Source organism: Phocoena sinus, chromosome 14 (assembly GCF_008692025.1).
Source record: "Phocoena sinus isolate mPhoSin1 chromosome 14, mPhoSin1.pri, whole genome shotgun sequence".
Lineage (NCBI taxonomy): Eukaryota > Metazoa > Chordata > Mammalia > Artiodactyla > Phocoenidae > Phocoena > Phocoena sinus.
The window spans coordinates 16819559-16839987 of NC_045776.1; the positions used below are offsets into that span (position 1 = coordinate 16819559).

Below are 20429 nucleotides of genomic sequence, written 5' to 3' on the forward strand. Positions count from 1 at the left end.
GCTACATAAAACAGAATCTCAACTTACTGGCATAAAATGACCATTTCACAATGTTCACAGATTCTGTGAGTCAGGAATTCAGATAGGACACAGCAGAGATGACTTGTTTCTGCTCTAAGATATCTGGGCCCTCAGCTATGGAGATGAACAGCTGAGGTGACTGGGGCCTGGAATCATCGGGAAGCTTCTTTACTCCTGTGTCTGGCATCTGAGCTGGTAACTCAAAGGCTCAACTGGGTCTTTCAGTGGGAGCACCTCCACGTGGCTGGGCTTCTCCCAGCATAACGCTGGGCTACCGTGGGAGCATTCTAGAGGGACCATCTGGAGAACCAGTGTCCCAAGACATCAGAGTAGAAGCTGGTCACAGAATTCATGCCAGCATCCCTTGTGCTACCTGCTCTTGGTTACAGAAGAGTCACTGAGGCCAGCCTTGATTCACGGGAAAGGAAATTAGTCACCTCTTCTTGATGGAGGGGTAACAAGGTCACGTTGCAGGATTGGAGATACTGTTGCAGCTGCCTTTAGAAGGTGCCTTCTGCCTCAGTGAATAACAGAGCTGTTTGTGGGGCTAAGTAGTGTGGGGGGGAGCCCCTTGTGGGTCAAGGAGAGGGTGGTGGTTTTGAACTTGACCAGTTTTGGATATTTGTAGGAATTCCACTTGTGTTGCTGGGTAGCTGGCAGCTTAGAAATATAGGATGAAGTAAGAAATGACCAAGAATGGTGCAGCATCGTCCCTGGGAACCGTTAAGAATTTTAAATTCCTAAGCATACGGTAATAGCACTGAACTTTAGTTCCCAGACTGGGTATTCTTAGGGAGAGGTGAGTTCAGTTTTAGGAGAGGAGCCCCCCTATAAGCACACAGGCACCCCCCGTCCCCGACCCTGGGCTCCTGGAGTACACAGTTGCCCAGTTTGCATACCATCTGTGCTTGTGAAGTTAGCAAAGACATGCGACTAATGTCCAGGAGAACTGAATAATTCTGATTCTACAACTTTGGAATTGGAGATGATTCAGACAGAGGCTTTAGCGTCTTATCTTTGTTTTTGTTTTTTGTTGAAAGCCAAACAGTACTGTGAGGAAGATTGTGCAGGCGATGCTAAACCACTTGCAGGACCACTTCTAGGCACCTCTGAAGCACATGCCTGCAAGCAGCTGGCAGGCTAGGCACGCACCTCTCTCTCTCCTTGAGAGCCCACCCCCAAAGATCTGTCTTCTTGACGGGGTTGGGTGGCTCTCTGTGCTTGAAAATATAAAACTGCATTTGTTTAAAAAATCTTTTCCAACTCAGAATTTCATTGATCAAAATTCTGTTCAGGGGCGAAATGATCATTGGTCGACAGTATATAAGGTGGAATGTTTAATCGTTAAGGCTTAAAGATATCACCACAAGAGCCTCAGAACACAGAGAGGAAGTTCTCTCTTAGAGCATACATTCGGACCAGATGTGGCATCAACAAAACAAGGGCAGCTAGATCGCTGGTGAAAGTGATATCTTCAGATAAAAATACAGAATTAAGGGTGTTGATCTTTAGAGCATCCATGGATTTTTATCTGGAATCAAAAAACAGATTAAGCTAGTCCATTAAAATACGGAAATCCTAGGAAATCCAGGAAACATGCTGAGGAGCTCTGTTTTCCACTTAATTTGATGCATTTTGAATTTTTGACCCACACCCCATGTGGAGATTCTACTTTGGCTACTTATTTTCTTTCTCTAATCAGCCATAAACTTCCTTCCACTACAGCAGCCTTAAGAACACCACAGGAACTGGTGGCTTGTAAACTAAAGGCTGTGTGGGGTGTTCCTGGCTGAGTGATTTGTAATGACAGAGCAGGTGTTGAGACTGCGTTGTCTCACTTTATAGAACTTGCTTTGAGCAATGTCATTTATGACTGAACCTCAAGTGAGAAGCTCTTTTGCTCATGGACACCCAACTCAGCTATTGCTTTCCTGGTGCCACTTTGGAACCTGAGTCTCTAAAGTAGGTGTTTAATGATAGAAGTCACCTTAGGAGGACACTAACTAGGGTTTTTAAATATATATATATATTTATTTATTATTTTTGGCTGCGTTGGGTCTTCGTTGCTACGCACGGGCTTTCTCTAGTTGTGGCGAGTGGGGGCTACTCTTCGTTGCAGTGCGCTGGCTTCTCATTGCGGTGGCTTCTCTTGTTGCGGAGCACGGGCTCTAGGCACGCGGGCTTCAGTAGTTGTGGCACGTGGGCTCAGTAGTTGTGGCTCGCGGGCTTAGTTGCTCCGCGTCATGTGGGATCTTCCCGGACCAGGGATTGAACCCGCGTCCCCTGCATTGGCAGGCGGATTCTTAACCACTGTGCCACCAGGGAAGTCCCTAACTATAGGGGGTTTTAATCCTGCTGATGCATTAGAATCACATGGGGAGCTTTTAAAACTCCATAGGTGCCTGGACCCAGCTCCTGGAGGCGCTGATACAATAGGTCTGGAGTGAGGCAAGGGGAGAATTCCACCAGGTTCAACCTCACATTACAGAATAGTCCATCTAATCCACTAGTGCACCTGCTCTTCAAGCAAGGTCTACCAGTTGGCCTCACGAGGGTTCTGATTAAATGTAGAACCTTGGGCTCTTCCCAGATCAGCCAATCAGAATCTATTAACAAAGACCCCAGGTGATTAGTAGGCACATTCAAGTTTGGAAAGCACCATGAGAATAAAGATTCTCAATGAGGAGAGGGGCATTTATTTTAAAATCTAAAGTCCTACCTTGCTCATACCCTGCAGTGTACTGCTTCAGTGACAAGGTGTGCTGTAAGGAGGGTTTGTCACCCTCAGATGGATGTGAGGGAGGCAGGAGAAAGGCTGGGAAATGCTGCTCTTGAACAGTGGATAGCAGCCTTGCCTGCAGGTTAGGGTCACCTGAGACCTTTGCTGGGTTCACCCCAGTCTAATGCGAAAATCCCCGGGGGTGGAGCCCTGAGCATCCGGATAAAAGCCCGGATTCCAGTAGAATCAAGAGCAACTCATCCCATTTCAAGGTGCGTAGGAATTCATTGGGGATCTTGTGAAAATGCCCTTCTGGTGCCAGGTCTGGAGCATGGCCTGAAATTGTGCATTTCTAACTGGATGTCAGGTGATACACCTGGTCCACACCTTGAGTAGCAAGTGTGAACAAGGGTGAAGTTGTGTGTTTTTTCTTTTCTTTCCACAAGCAAACAGCAGCATTTGGCCTTTTGCTTTGCCTTCAGTCTATCAGTTTTTGAGTTTCTTTTTTTTCTTTTACTTGGTGGTGGGAATGGGGAGCAACAGAGCTGAATGCTACAAACACCACACAATCAAGCAGATAAACTCGATAAAATCTTGACTCTAGTCTCTTACCTGCCCATACTTCGTGCCTTTCCCATTTTCTCAAAAGCTTTTCAAACTGTCACCACTCTCCGGAGGGTGCTTCGTAAGTCAAGAAACTCAAAGCTGTTCAAACCCTCGCTTATCCTTCTCTGCCCCTCACATTGAAGCCATCCCGCCTGCTCTACGCTCCCCTACCGTCAGCCATCCCCTCTCTTCCTGTTTCCTAACGCCCTCTCTCCTGGCCCCTTCAGTCTCCCCCTCCTAAAAAACACCTCCTGATGAGCCCAACTCCCCTTTAGTTTCTCATCCAAAGAAATGTATTTCAATCAGGTCACCAGTGTGGTTTTGTGATCACCAAATCATTGGGCATCTATGCCCTTTCTTACCAGGCAGCTCGCTACTTGCCCCTCCTGTTCTACCTCCATACTCCCTTCCTGTGTAATCCATTCACTCTCATGATTTCAACTAACGTCTGAGTGTTGAGGACCTTCAAATCTGTGTCTTTGACCTGAACCTCAGCCTGGAGTTCCAGCTTGGTTTCTACAGCTCCTGGATGGACGTTTCCACCCTTGTGTCCTATGGGGGTCTTCAGTTCACCAGATCTGAAAATGCATTGTCCCCCCAACTAGATGGATACCTCTTAAGTTCTCTAGCTCATCTGTGGCACCTCTGTTCATCCAGTCACCCAAAGTAGGATCCTGGGGTCACTTTTTTCTCATTTTTATTTTATTTTTTAAATTTATATATATTTTTATTGAAGTATATAGTTGATTTACAATGTTTCAGCCGTACAGCAAAGTGATTCCGATATATATGTATACATATCATTTTTCAGATTCTTTTCCATTATAAGTTATTATAATACAAGTTATTGAATATGGTTCCCTGTGCTATACGGTTGGTCCTTGTTGGTTATCTCTTTTATATATAGTAGTGTGTATCTGCTGATCCCAAATTCCCAATGTATCCCTCCCTCACATTTCCCCTTTGATAACCACAGGTTTGTCTCTATGTCTATGAGTCTACTTCTGTCTAGTAAATAAGTTCATTTGTATCATTTTTTTAGATTCCACATTGAAGTGATATCATATGCTGTTTGTCTTTCTCCTGATTTCATTTTTATTCCCCATTCTTTCTTGCCCACATTCAGTCAGCTGTCCTATAGCTCTTGAATCTGTCTTCTCCCCATTGCTGTCCCCTTAGCCCTGGGTCAGGCTCTCATCAGCTCTCCCTTCCATGACTGAAGTTGTCTTCTGCCTTTAGACTTCTTCCCTTCAAATGTATCCTGTGCACTGCTCCTGCTGTGACCCGGGCAAACCACGGTCTGGCCGTGCCACTCCCGTCCTGAAGCCCCCGGCGGATGTCCCCTGCCCTCTGCTTGCCGTACCAGGCCCCCTCAATCCACTGGCTCTCAGCTCATCTCCTGTCCTTCCTGTGGTCCCCTGACACCCAGCTCTTCACATATGAACCCAGGCCCGGCTGTTTTCTGCCTTTGTGCTTTGGCCGCTGCGGTTGTATTTATGCCTGGAATGCCCTTCACCCCTCTCCTCTCCCTGTACAGGCATGATTTGGGGGTAGCTTTTAAGAGTCCACTCAAGAGGTACCTCTTCCATAAAGGTACCTCTTGACACCACCATAGCCTGGCTGGATTCACTGCTGCTCCTTACAATTCCTGTGCTGCCAAGGGCTTAGCTCTTTCCTTACATTTTCTTCCACATTATACATTGTCTTCACTCCTGTATGTGTTTAGGTATCTCTCCCGCCTACCATGGAGAGACAGTGGGCTCCTCAAGGTAGGGATTGTGTCTGATGGAGAGATGGTTTCCATTGAAATGAGCTCTAGTTCTACCTTATTTTGCTTTTTGTTTTTTTTTAAATTGAAGTATAGTTGATTTACAGTGTTGTGTTAATTTCTGCTGTACAGCAGTGACTCAGTTACACATACATACGTGTGTGTGTGTGTGTGTGTGTTTGTACATATATATATATATATATTCTTTTTTTGTATTCTTTTCCATTATGGTTTATCTCAGGATACTGAATATAGTTTCCTGTGCTATACAGTAGGACCCTGTTGTTTATCCCTTCTATATGTAATAGTTTGCATCTGCTAACCCCTAGTTCCACCTTATTTTAAATTAGTGGTTCTCAAACTTGAGTGTGCGTGCGAGTCACCGGGGGAGGCTTGTGAAAACACTTTGTCGGGCCCATGCCTGGGAGTTCTCATATGACAGTTCTGCGGTAGTGCCTGAGAACTGGCATTTTTAACAAGTTCTCAGGTGATGCTGCTGCCACTGGTCTGGAACCCTCACTCTGTGAACCACTGCTACAAGACATGTCATGGTTACAGCTGACCTGTGTTTTCTCCATCTATATGTTCTAGAGACTATGGGTGTACATAGAGGTAGAGCCTAATCTAGGAAGACCAGAATCCCAAGACACCAGGGGGAGGAACTTCGTTTACTTTCCCAGGCAGGGTTGATCTCATGATTTGTTAAATCTCACCTTCTGTTCTACCCCTTGTGGCCTGTTGATGGTTCTGGACCCAGTTTAGAATGGAAGGACCCAGCGCATATATAGCTCAGTGACCGATATGCATTCGTGACCTGAGAGAGGTAGAGCCCCTCCTGGCAGCAGGGCTGGGTGTGGACAGGACACACTTTTCTCAATACCATCTGCTTCCCCCTCCAACTTGACTCCCTCCAGGTCATGTCCAACCAGAGCCCCCAGGAGAACTTGGCCTGGCTCACTGTTGGGTCATTGTTCCTCTCATTCACCTGTTCTGAGTTCTGGCTGTTGTCAGCATCCTGGGCTAGTTCCCTTCTGTCACTACTTTTTTTTTTTTTTTTTTTTTTTTTGCGGTACGCGGGCCTCTCACTGTTGTGGCCTGTCCTGTTGCGGAGCACAGGCTCCGGACGCGCAGGCTCAGCGGCCGTGGCTCACGGGCTCAGCCGATCCGCGGCATGTGGGATCCTCCCGGACTGGGGCACGAACCCGTGTCCCCTGCATCGGCAGGCGGACTCTCAACCACTGCGCCACCAGGGAAGCCCTGTCACTACTTTTAATCTTGCCTCTTTTTTGATCTACTTTTCCTGTATTTTGAAATACTGAAAAGTGCATAGAAAACAAATACATAGTTTAACAGATCATTATTAAGTGAGCACATGTGTAAGTACCACCCAGGTCCAGCACAGGAACATTGCTGGGGCCCCTGAAGCCCCACCCGAGTCTGTCCTACCCACCCCTTCCTGCTCCCTCCTCAGAGGTAACCTCCATCCTCATTTTTATAGTAATAACTCCCTCGATTTCCTTTATGGTTTTACAACCTACATATATATCCCTAAACACTGCAGTTTAGTTTTACATGTTTTCAAACTTTGTGTATAAATGGAATCAGACACTTGGAATGATTTGGAATGGAATACAGTATGTATTTCTATGTGTGTGTGTGTGTGTGTGGCTTTATTCTGAGATATTTTTAATATTTACTCATTGTTGAATGTAGATGTGGTTTTTACCCGTGACTGCATAGGTTTCCATCTTTTCCTGTCTTCTCTTCTCTTGATTTATTCCCACCCACCATCCCGCTGCCTTTAGAATAATATTCTTTTAAAATATTAAACATAATGGCATAATGACCATAAGAAAGTCAAGCAACTTACGTATTTGATTTATATGTAAACCTATAAAGGAAGGAATTGAACTGCAAACGTATTTTTTTCCAGAGGTAGTACATGCACATAGAGCTGATGATAAAAGGGTACAGAATGAAAACGAAGTCTCCCTCCCTGCCTCTTCTGTGTCTCAGCCATGCAGTTTCCTTTCCCAGAAAGAAGCTGCTGTTACCTATTCCTCGTCTGTCCTTCCGGAGATAAACACACACTCCTTGCGCAAAGAACACTTACAAACATGAGCCCTTACATACCCGCAGATACACATACACGTGATCACATGTGTGCAAGTGTGTGTGCATGCATGCGTTCCTATTGTGCATTCATCCTGTATGTCACATCGCTTAAAGCATGGTAGATACTCCCTGCTTTTATCACTTAGTGTAATTTGAAGATACTCCCTATCAGTACACATCAGGGTACCTCATTCTTTTTTGCAGACCACATAGGCTGTCACTGTGTGGGTGTTTAGCCAGCTGCTCTTGGTGGTATTTAGGTTGTTTCTAATCTTTCTGATAAACAGGGATGCATTGAATAGCCCTGAGATATGTTGTTTCTTTATCCAAGAGTATATATACACTCACTCAGCACGTGTGTCTTTGTTAAAGTTTGACAGATATGGCCAAATTGCTCTCCGCAGAGACCACCTAAGAGGGCCTGTTTATTTTGCCATTATAGGATAAAAATGGGCACGTAACTGAAGAATTGTACTTCTTTTTTGATGAACTTGAGTATCTTTTCATGTATTTAAGAGCCATTGAATTTCCCTGTGTATGAATGGTCTATTTGTCCTTTACCCATTTCTCTCTTGGGTTGTTTGTTTTTTTCTTTTCTGACACTAAACTTTTGATTGTTTCACTCTGCTAGTTTGCTGCAGCTTGTACCAACCAATGCAACTTTTTGGTTGCAGAGTTCTCTATAAATCAAGAGTTCAGAATCAGCTGTGAGAGGATGAGAGGCCAGGCGAAGCTGACTTTCTTTGCTGGATGGTGATGATCAAAGGACTTGGTGACCCTGGGAGCACCCAACATCATAGCCATATTTGCATACATTAAATACATGTTTACCAGATGATTTTTGAGCCACGGCTGGCTGATGGTAAATGCAACATGCATTGATGATTTTATCAGGCATAACCTTTGTTAGCTTATTTCTCTCTAGCTTTTAACCAAAGGGTCATATGGTGAAGGTGAATTTTTTGCTGGTCAGTGTATTACTTCTTCTCTTTCCTTGGTCAATATTTCCATTCTAGAAAATGGGTCAAGGTTCCTACTTTTTCTATAAATTAGCCTTGTGGTCCAAGTGTCCGGTAAGGTTCTCTGTTTTAATTGGGTACCTAGTAAATGTTTGATCAAAACCACAAATTTCCAAGCGTCATTTTGCTACCTTTCCTAAAGGCATGTGCTTTAGCACAGCATTTCTCAAACCATATTAATAGGTGTTCTGTGATTGTTAAAAATGTGCCTGTGGTCACATTAATTTTGAAAAGATTGAATTAAATAAAATTAAATGTTTCTTTACTACAGGACTTCTCAGAGCCTTTAATACACCAGTGGGTCTATTGAATATCCAAGGGAGGGATGTAGGATGCTGTGTTTTGCAAATGTATTTGACCACAGAGCATGTTTCACTTACTTTAGGGTCTCTGATTGAAATATTCCTCAAGCAATTAGCGTGAAACTCAGGAAAGTATCAGGAAAAGGAACCAATTTCTTTGCCTGCTGATTTGTCTGAATTAGGCCAAACAAGGAACCTTGTTAGAAATAGGGTTATTGATTACTTGACTGCAATCAGGTTTCTGAAATTAACTACAAATGCTTCTGTGGTTAAGCTCAGTATATTGTAGACGAAGATGCTAGTTACTTTCTCCAAGCTCCCCAACAAGTTATTCAAACTGTAAAATTAAAGAGACCAAGGTCATTTCTAGCAGTCCCTTCACTGCCCCTGCTTGAGGTCAGATACTACCCTCTATCTGAGGCATCCAGTTCAAACTGGGCTGGGGAATGAGGGGGTTGTGCTGAGACAGAGGAACCACTGGCTGGAGGACTTAATTATGAAGCAAATTTAAAGAGCCACAAGGGGGATGAAGAATCCAGCTCATTAACAGGGCAGCTTATTCTTTCCTCTTGAGTATCTCTGAGATTGATTTTTATCCCTTCTCATTGGTCTTTTCTCCCTTCTCGAGGAATCTTGTCTGTTTTTCTTCTCAACCTTCCTGAATTTTTGAACGGCAGTTCTCAGAGGTATTCTAGAACACTCGTGACCAGGGATGTGTTACAAGTCATCTGGGAGCCAAATTAAACCTTTAAAAATTTCCACGTTACCATAAAATAGAATGGATTCAAGATTACCCTATAAAATATCTTTTTTTAACCTACTTTCATTTCGATCTCCTTTTTCAGTCGAAAAGAAATGTTCTGATTGCACACATTCTAACAGCCCTCAGGAGCTGTCGTGTAGTTCCATTTAAATTTTCCCTTTTGATAATATCGCATGTAAGCTAAAAAGATGCTTAGGACATTTCCATTTGTCATGACATAACAGTTATGATTACCCAATGAATGGCAGTCCAAATGATGCAAGAGAAATTTTCAATAATGGTATAGTGGTTTTTAAAAAGTCATAAGGTTAATTATTTGCTTTCTTCAGTAGTCTGCAACTGTTCCTTTTGCAGTATTATACGTACTTTCTTGGAAGTAAAAGTCTAGAAGATGAATCATTAAAAAATGAAATATGGGGCTTCCCTGGTGGCGCAGTGGTTGAGAGTCTGCCTGCCGATGCAGGGGACGCAGGTTCGTGCCCCGGTCCGGGAGGATCCCACGTGCCGCGGAACGGCTGGGCCCGTGGGCCATGGCCGCTGGGCCTGCGCCTCTGGAGCCTGTGCTCCGCAGCGGGAGAGGCCACAACAGTGAGAGGCCTGCGTACCGCAAAAAAAAAAAAAAAAAAAAAAAAAAGAAATATGTTTTTTTCTAAAGCATATTTAAGTTTTTATAACTGTAGTCATAAGATTGATAGTCTTATAATCCTTTACTTGTAAATGTTCTTTGATATAATCCCATCTCCAAAAAGAGTGTCTCACGAGTTGTTGATCCCCCTTCTGTGTCAGTCTGCAGAAGAAGGAGCTCATCAAGACCTGGTTCATGGAGGCCCTGGTGGCCTAGTGGTTAGGATTTGGTGCTTTCACTGCAGAGGCCTGGGTTCGACCCCTGGTCCGGCAACCATCCCACGTGCCACACAGTGTGGCCAAAATACAAAAGAAAAATAAAAAAAATTTAAAAAGAGTAATGTGGGGGAAAAAACCCCGCCTGGTTCACCCACTCTCGTGTGTGTCACACAAGGGAAGCTCATCTCACGTGCATGTTCAAACACACAGTCAGTGGGGGACCTTATGCCAAAAAGGTGCTTCCTGAACTTTTCTTCCTAAGTTATAATATCCTTGTCTTGAGCTTTCATGGCGGTGACAACTTATGCCTTCCTGTTAGGAGAAGAAGCACAGCCTGATATTAGGTAACAGTGGAAAGGTTGACCCTATACTGATAAGTGACCGCCCCCCCAGCAAAGTCTGCTCACTGACAAGGCAGTTCTCATGGTGGTTTGTAGCATAAATCACAAAAGAAAGTCCAGTCAGTAGAGCAAGGTGGATGGAGAGGTTGGCTTGGGGGTCAGACTGCCAGACTTTGAATTCTGATTCTCCCCCTGAATCCTGTCTCTGCCTCCGTTTCCTCAGCTGTAAAACTGACATATTAACTAACTACTTGGCATGATGCCTGGCACCTACTAAGCACTGAACAAATGTTCCCTTTAGAGCCATATATCATGCGACAGTAGAAGTCAAGAGCGGATGGGCCAAGACAGAACAGGTGGGTGGAAATTTCTTCCCTGCAACTGTAGCCTGACTGCCAGGCTACTCATCTCTAGGTTGAAGGTCCCTTTGGCTGAAATTTCCATTAGGAGCTGGACTCCACCATTGAGATGGAAAGGAATCAGGCTAGAGATAAACTATATCTCACTGTTTCTGAACTTTACCTTTCCTGTCCATTCAGAAGGTCGGCAAGCATGTCCTCGGAGGGTCCTCCCAGCCTGTCAGAGGTTTTATGGGGACCTATCGCCTGAGAGTTGTTCCCTTTAGCAACAGAGAAGCCGAGGGCTTTCTAAAGTTCCCTGGAATTTAGACCTGGCGTTTGAGTGGTAGATGTGACATTAAGTGCATGGAATGAACTTCGAAAGACAGCAGCGATGCTGGCCATCAGGATAAAGCCATGCACAACCCCGATCTACGATCACAACTCAAAAGTGTCGATTCGTCGGCGATACCCTTTTTCTTTGATTTATCCATTCACTAAGTATGTAATGGGTTATACATTTTACAGACCAAGTAAATGAGTTTGAAGTAATAATTTAGCTGTCACTTTGTAGAGCTCTGGGATTTTTGTTCGGGCCATGTTTAAATGAGGATTTCTCTTTTAGAATTGAATGTTCTATGGACAGTGGGTCAAGTTACAACATGGTCATTGGTTTGCTCAGGCTGCCCTAACAAAGTACCATAAACTGGGCGGCTTGAACAGCAGATATTTTTTGTCTCACAGTTCTGGAGGCTAGAAGTCTGTGATCAAAGTGTTGTGGTGTTGATTCCTTTTGAGGGCTGTGAGGGAAAGATCTGTTCCAGGCCTCTTTCTCCTTGGCTTGTAAGTGGCTGTCTTCTCCCTGTGGCTTCACACTGTCTTCCCTCTATGGGTATCTCTGTCCCAATTTTCTTTTGTCCTAAAGTCATATCGGATTAGGGTCCACTCTAATGGCCCCACTTTAACTTAATTGTATCTGCAGTGACTATTTCCAAATAAGGATGTATTCTGAGGTACAGGATAGGGGTTAGGGCTTCAATGTGTGAATCTAGGAAGGACATAATTCAACCCATAGCAAACTGAATTTTCTACTTGATGGACTTTTTTCTCTTTCTTTTTTAAAGATTGCACATGGCAAGTCAAAGCAAATGATCGAAGCTTCCACGAACAACCTCATTTTATGAACACAAAGTTCTTTTGTATTAAGGAGAGCAAATATGCGGTAAGTTGATTTTAACTTCCTAAATTAATTTTAGTAAAAGCCAGTTTTTTCCCCAATAGCCATCATGCCTACTGGCTTCATGTGGTACCTGCCTTCCAGGTAACCCCTGGCCTGGGGCTACTGATAATCATCATTAGTTCTCTAGAATGTCATTTTTGAAATTGAAGTATAGTTGATTTACAATGTTGTGTTAATTTCTGAACAGTGAAGTGATTCAGTTATTTTTATATATATATATATATATATATATATGTATATATACACATTCTTTTTTTTTTTTTTTTTTTTGTGGTACGTGGGCCTCTCACTGTTGTGGCCTCTCCCATTGTGGAGCACAGGCTCCGGACGCGCAGGCTCAGTGGCCATGGCTCACGGGCCCAGCCGCTCCGCGGCATGTGGGATCTTCCCGGACCGGGGCACGAACCCGTGTCCCCTGCATCGGCAGGCGGACTCTCAACCACTGTGCCACCAGGGAAGCCCTACATATTCTTTTAAAAGTTCTTTTCCATTGTGGTTTATCACAGGATATTGACTATAGTTCCCTGTGCTATACAGTAGGACCTTGTTGTTTATCCATCCTACATATAATAGTTTGAATCTGCTAACCCCAAACTCTCACTCCATTCCCCTTGGCAACCACAAGTCTGTTCTCTAGGTCTGTGAGTCTGTTTCTGTTTCATAGACAGGTTCATTTGTGTCATATTTTAGATTCCTAGAATGTCATTTTTATTCATCACACTAAGATTAACTACCTTAAGGGTGTATGGGGGTGGCTTAAAACAAAACAAAATTGTGTAGATTGAAATTTCCCCTCTGTGTGTACAAAGCTCTTTTAAAAATATTTTATAAAAGAATCTACAGTAATATCACAGAAGCCTTGTTTTTGACAGTAATAAGAATTTGAAAGGAATCTTAGTAACTTATTTCTCCCTCCTCTGCCTGTGATGGATTTAGAGACTTTGAAGATATTTTCACCTCAAAAATGCTTATTGTCATTGAAATATAAAGAACCCCCACTACGTCTGGGCTGAAATGTTTGTCTGTTAGATCCCTAGGACTGCTCTAATGAAGTACTACCACTCGGGTGGTTTAAGTCAACAGAAATTTATTCTCTTACGATTCAAGGGGCCAGGAGTCTAAAATCAAGGTGCCAGCAAGGTTGGAAGGTTGGCACCTTCTGGAGCATCTGAGGGAGAATCTGTTCCAAACTTCTCCTGTGGCTTCTGGCTGACACTCTGTGGTGTTCCTTGGCTTGTAGACGCATCACTCCAATCTCTCTGCCTCTGTCTTCACACGGCCTCCCTGTGTGTTTCTGTGTCTTTGCCCAATTTTTCTCTACTAAGGCCAGCGGTCATTGGATTAGGGCCACCTTAATCCAGCATGACTTCACTGTAACTTGATTACATCTGCAAACACTATATTTCCAAATAAGATGACCATCGCAGGTATCGGGGTGAGGACTTGAGCATATCTTTTGGGGCACACAACTCAGCCACACCCGTCTCTTTTTCTCACACAGCCTCCATCCCTCTTAAGTAAAAGAACGTTCCTTTTCCCCCCATGTTGATGTCTCCTATTTTCTTCCCATCTTTGCCCCATTTTCAAGGAGGCTTCTAAGGGGTCAAGGGACCCAACAGCAGGATCCATTTGGTCACAGCCAGATTTGCCACAGAGACCTTTGAGGTGAAATGTCTGCATCTTGTTACTGTCTCTGACATAAGCCTCCAAGGGGTCATTTTGAGGCCCAGTGAGAAGTAAAAGCTTAAAGGAAATCTCAGTATCTTTCTGACGACTTATGTCCTTGGTCCCTGTAGGCCACAGGGCTTAGTGATTTTTGCAGGTGTATATACATTGTGACACTGTGATAAGTGTGTGGCATTGTTTAGAATGACTTTCTCATTTTTTCCAACAGACTAATGCAATTAAAACATACAAGTATAATGCGTTTACCTTTCTACCAATGAATTTGTTTGAGCAGTTTAAGAGAGCAGCCAATTTCTATTTCCTGGTCCTTCTTATCTTACAGGTAATGCCCTTTGTTATCTTAAATCTGTTTTGAATTATGGTGACTTAATAACATTCAGGTTGTTATTGTTTAAGTTGCATATAAAATGTGACTAATCTTGAAAGTTTTCTATACGGACATCTGCTTTCTGCACGTAAGGGAAAGTGCCTTATAGACAACGAGCTCAGCAGTGTTAAATGAACAGGGAATGGGAGCAAATGGAAATGTTATTTTAATTCTGTATTTTAAAAAATGGAATTTCCTACTGATGTCAGTGGTAAAACTGGTTTCCCTGAAGTGAGTAAAGTTAAAATCTTCACTTTGTAAAATAATCGTACCTTAAAATTAAATCCATTTTTTCATGGTTGGCCTTTATTTTTTTATTTAGATGCCAAAATATTGATTTTTATTAGTATTTTGGTCATAATTCTCAAATTATTTTTGTGAACTGGTTTTACACTACTGGAAAGGCCTCATTTTTTCCTGAGGTTTTTTGTTGTGGTGGTTTTTTATCTTAATCGTGGCAAGGAATTCACTTATCTGGAGGGCAAAGTGCTACCTTCCCTTTACTTCCTTCTAGACGGAAAAGGGGAGTTCCGCATATTGACAATAATGTGGGAAATGAGCTTTCTCTCTTCTAACCATCCCCTAATTATCTTTTCTGAAGGTACAGTGATCCAGATTAGGGAACTAGTAATAGCCCTAGACAGCCCTTTCCTTGCACTGTTACTTCACTTAATTCTTGTGCTCGTTGAGTACTATCATAACCTTCAATTTGCAGAGAAGAACTGAAGGCTGGTGAGGTAGAGGAACTTGCTTCAAGTCCTATCACCCTACGTGGCGAGGCTGGGTAGGACTTGGATCCAGGAGTTTGACTCCAAAGCTTGTCATCTTAACCACTACATGATATGGCCTGACGATCAATAGGATGGTTGTGAGAGGTCTTTACTTGCTTCCCAACCTTTTATTCCAACTTGATGGCCATCTTGATGGATGCGAGGCTTCCTGCAAGGCCACCCTCTTTCTTGGCTAGACCGATAGCAAGGACCACGAAAGAAGCACTTTCTTCTAATGGTCCCATAGATGCCCCACCCAATCCAGAGCCAGCCACTATCTACTGCCATTTTTGCCTCCATCATGGGACCCTCAGAGACCACTGCTGAACAGCCAGCAGTGTAGAGCCTGCTGTATGCACACCCTAAAAGTCAAAGGACTGCTTCTCCCTGGGACCCTACAGTGCCTGCCCGTAGTTAATTACGACTTTCACAAAAGGTTTGGAGCATTTCTCTCTTAGATATCATGTTACAAAGCTTCCTTGGTGTCCAGTGAAAGCCATAATGAGACCAGGAGCCACTGTCCTCTGGGCTGTGTCCCAGGAGACCAGAAGTGAGAGAGAGACAGAGAGAGAGAGAGAGAGGCACGAGAAAGGTTAGCTGGATGCTTCAGCACCTTTTCATGCCTGCTTGGCAGGATGCAGACCTGGATGATAATGGAGGTTAGCCTTAGAATCAACAAGCTTAGAGTTAGCAGTTGCCTGTAGGTTAGCTGTGCCTTCCTGGGCACACACGTACGCCTTCTTTTTTATCTCTTTCAGGCAATCCCTCAAATCACGACCCTGGCATGGTACACCACCCTGGTGCCCTTGCTTGTGGTGCTGGGCATCACGGCCATCAAAGACCTCGTGGACGATGTGGTAAGGATTTTTTGTGCAGCTTCCTCCTCACTGCTGCAAGCATATTTTCAAGTGGCATTAATACTTGACATTTTGAGATTATTAAAATAACCTTTCCCATCCCTCCTCTCAAGGCTCGCCATAAAATGGACAACGAAATCAACAATAGGACATGTGAAGTCATTAAGGATGGCAGGTACCATGGTTTTCTCAATGTGTGACTTTCTTCCAAGGATGTGATGTACAAATACATCTGGAAACATCCTTAGAGATAACTATTTGAACTTGAAAGTCTATCAGTGCATGAACCTTTTCCTTATAAAGGCCTCTCTTCACTTCCTAAGACAAAGCTATACCCAAGTTGGGGTCCAGGCGGTTGCCCGATGGGGCTCTGTGTCCTTGGCACTCCTGTGTTTACACAACCCCATCATCCTGGAGTGTGCCGCTTCATCTCTGCTCTTTCCAAACTTATGCTGCCCAGGACTTTGCCCAGATGTCCTGACACCCTTCCTGACTCCCCAGCTACAGTGATTTCTTCCTTCACTGTGTGTGTGTGTTTTTTTTTCAATAAATTTATTGATTTAGATATTTATTTCGTTGCCGCGTGCAGGCTTTCTCTAGTTGAGGTGAGCGGGGGCTACTCTTCGTTGCGGTGCGCAGGCTTCTCATTGCGTTGGCTTGTCTTTGTTGCAGAGCACGGGCTCTAGGTGCACGGGCTTCAGTAGTTGTGGCACGTGGGCTCCGTAGTTGTGGCTCGCAGGCTGTAGAGCGCAGGCTCAGTAGTTGTGGCACACGGGCTTAGTTGCTCCACAGCATGTGGGATCTTCCCGGACCAGGGCTCGAACCTGTGTCCCCTGCATTGGCAGGCAGATTCTTAACCACTGCGCCACCGGGGAAGTCCCTCACTGTGTTTTCAGAGCGTTTTGTTTTCGTCTTTCTTATTATGATCTGAATTTCATTAGAATTATTTGTGTGGAAGTCTCATCTCTCTGGAACTCTTAAGTTTCTTGGGGAGACTGCACCTGGTGGTATTTGTTTTTGTGTCCGCCTGAGCATCCAGCGCACAGAACGTGCTCATCAATGTTTGCTAAAGTAACGTAGTCAGTGGTGACCAACGTGCCAACTCAGGGACCAGTGGTGAGTCGTTTTTTGAGCAAGAGCTTCCAGGCAGAACTACAAACTCAAGTGCTGAAAATAGTGGCTAAGGCCCAACTCAGAGACGTTTCATGTGTCAACACTGAGGAAAATAACCCGAGTTATAGCCACACTTCAATGGTGTCTACTTTGAATATAGACTATTTCAACCTATAAATATGTTTAGATGCTTTTTTTCCCTTCCAAATAAATAGATTCTGTTCCAAAGGTTACCTTTCAAGTCACTTAGAATCACTGTCGTGGATGGTGGTGAGATTCATAGCCAGAGCCCTGTGTAGCCCACAGCCCGGCTGACTACACTGGTAAAGAGTAGCTCTGAGTAGCCTTGAACTGGGGTTGAGACTGCATATAGGCATGACTGTGGCCCCGACAGCCCATGTATGGGGACTTGGGCATCCGTGGGGCAAAGTGACAGGGGTCTCCCAAGGGGAAACTGGACATCACAGTGGAAGAGTCAAACGGAATTGCTTCTAATACCCCTGAAGAGCCGTGGCAAGAAGGTGCTTAACTTACTCATTTATAATTGAGACCCACACGCAAATTGCTAATTGACCATTTCAGAAATATTAAAACGTAAACTAACTACCATTCCTCTTAGTGAAAGATAAGCCAGGTTAAGAAAAATCTTGAGATTAAAAATTGTGTATTAAATTCTTGTAAAATTGGGGAAACTGGGGTATAAGCGTATATTTTAAATGTACTTTAAATCTCCAGGTCTCTTTTATCCATAAATTAATGGGAGGACCAACATAGTAATTGGATTTCTGTCTCCAAAACAATTAAGGATATTAGTTGTGGTAGGTCCATAATATCTGTTAGGGATATCTTTTCTATAATGAAAACCTTTAAAACAGACAACAGGCAGACCTTACTTTATTGCATTTTGCATTATTGCGCTTCACAAATACTGTATTTTTTTTAACAAATTGAAGGTTTGTGGCAACCCTGCGTCAAGCAAGCTGCCGTATTTCCAACAGCATTTGCTCATTTCGTGTCTCTGTCACATTTTGGTAATTCTTGAAATATTTCAAACTTAATCATTATTATTTTTTTGCTATGGTGATCTGTGATCAGTGATCTTTGATGTTGCTTTTGCAAAAAGATTGCAACTCGCTGAAGGCTCAGATGACAGAGTTCTTTAGCAATAGAGTATTTTTAAAGAATGTGTGTACATTTTTTTTAGACATAATGCTATTGCACACTTAGTAGAGTACAGTATAGTGTAGACAGAACATTTATATGCGCTGGAAACCAAGAATTTCATATGACTCGCTTTATTGCAATATTTGCTTTGTTGTGGTGGTCTGGAACTGAACCTGCAGTATCTCCGAGGTCTGCCTATACTATATTTTAAAACTTTTAAAAAATGTTGACTTGTTAAACATTTAAGTGGGTGTTTCCAGTAGAATTTAATACTGAAGGAAGCAATCTTTTTATTTTATCAATATCCTTAGGAGATTCATTAGGAAAGTGGTACACACTCATCAAAAAGAGAACTTTAAACAGTAGAGAGGAGGCCAGCACTAAAGCTCCATGATGCTTCCAGGTGGCCCGTGTGGGAGCCATAGTGCATCCCTGTCCTGGGACCAGCAGGTGTTGGATAACTGAGAGGAAAGGAAGGAGAAGGGCTGGGAGCACAGGACATGAGCAAAAACAGAAGGGTGGCATGTGTCTCCTTCACACACATTTAAGGAGCCCCCATTGACTCCCAGTTATACAACATCGAATGGAAAGGACACATCAAAGTCAGCACCGCCATTGTTCCTTCCTTCAGAGGCGATGACGATCCTGTGACCCCTTAATCATCAATGGCTGAACTTTTGGCACACCTTCTCTCTGTGATGTATATGTTTTCCCAGAATCTTTGGCTTCCAGACAGAATAATTCCAAATCCCTTGCCAGTAACTTTAAAAAGCCACTAAGCTATCATTTGTTTTTTTTTAATATTTAGGTTCAAAATTGCCAAGTGGAAAGAGATTCAAGTCGGAGATGTCATTCGTCTGAAAAAAAATGATTTCATCCCAGTAAGTGGACAAGCTCTGCTGTCTCATTCCTTGCCCTCACATCTGACCTGGTGCTCAGTTTTGCCTGGGGGGGTCGGGGTCTCTCTGTGTTATTGGTGTGTTTTGTTTCAAACAGGCTGACATCCTGCTGCTGTCCAGCTCTGAACCTAACAGCCTCTGCTACGTGGAAACGGCTGAACTGGATGGGTAAGTGGGTCTTAGCTGGGCCCGTTGGAAAGCTAACCTTTGTTACATTGAAAGCTGTGCACTTGGATGAGAAGCCCTGAGGTCTGGCCTTACCTCTACCCCCTGCTGGCTGCCCAGCAACCTCTGTAGGAGACCAGCCTCTCTTTGTCTTTGCCTTGTTAGTGCCTAGAAGGAGCAACAGTAAGACAACAGTGGTCTGACTCCCTAGTATACCAACCTATTCCATCGCCTATTCCATCGCCATATCTGAAAGCCCATTTTCAGGGAAAGTAGACGGTTTGATGACACAATGTACGCCTGAGCCCTTTGTAAGCTGATGATCAGGGTTCAGACACAGATGAATGACTATTAGTATCTGTTTTGGATAAAAAGAATAGATTTTTAAAGTCTTTGCCAGTGGACTATTTTCCCCCTTTGTAGGTTTTGGTTATTATGCTACCACTTGAAAAGATAAACTTCCATTTTTGACCATCTTGACCAGTTTTTAGTATATTTATGGAGTGCCGACTAGGTGGCATTAGTTTTGCGTAGTAGCTCATTTAATTTTTTCAACAACCCTCTGAGGCAATATTATTACCTCGAAGTTACCCATGAGGAAACTGAGGCACTGGAGGGGAGGCCGCCTGCCCAAGGTCACACAGTGGGTGGCAGAGTTGGAGTGCTACTCCCCTGTGCTCGCTCCCAAGGCCGGTGCCTGTGCGTTCCATTCTGGCATAAACCCCTTTCCCCACACCCTAGATGTGCGTCAGCTTCGTTATGGAGAGCTGAGATCATCTGAGTAAAAACGAGGGCTTTCTTTGCTCTATAAGTCAGTCTGTTCAACCTTAACTGTACAACAGCTCTTATTCCCGTGAGTGAGAGATTCTAAAGTTTTACAAAGATACAAAGTGCTAGCATGCTCTGTCAGAGCAAACAGAATGGAAGGTTGAGAACCACTGGTCCACTTCTTAGTGCATGGAAATCCCCAGTCAGTATCTGTGGAACTTGAAAAAAGTCCTTCATCGTAGTAAGAAAGGCTTGCTTTCCAGAGCATGTGTGAGCAGCCTGGCCCTGCGTGTCCTCTTGCATGTGCCTAGCCTTCCACTGCGGTGGGGACATGCCAAGTATTGGGGGTAAGGTGACCATGTCCTTTTTTAGATAGAATTAATCTTTCAAAGACATAGGATCCAGTTATCACTCTAGAAAATATTAAATTGATAGAGTCTTGACCCTTTCAAACACAAATATGTTTTGTAGAATTATCTTAGTGTGATTAAATGTTAGAAGCTAAGTTTTGAAACAGCAGTTTGATAGTTCAGGTTGGTGGTAAGAATTAAGTTAGTAAGAAGTG

General features: G+C 43.6%; 1 protein-coding gene across 1 annotated transcript in view; it reads left to right on the plus strand.

The window, feature by feature from the left end:
• Positions 1 to 20429, plus strand: part of ATP8B1 (ATPase phospholipid transporting 8B1) — a 111955-nt gene that overhangs the window by 57983 nt on the left and 33543 nt on the right. The window contains 6 exon segments of the mRNA XM_032653939.1: positions 11960 to 12057; positions 13970 to 14083; positions 15657 to 15755; positions 15869 to 15930; positions 18841 to 18913; positions 19029 to 19099. Of these exon segments, the coding sequence (XP_032509830.1) occupies positions 11960 to 12057; positions 13970 to 14083; positions 15657 to 15755; positions 15869 to 15930; positions 18841 to 18913; positions 19029 to 19099 (517 nt within the window).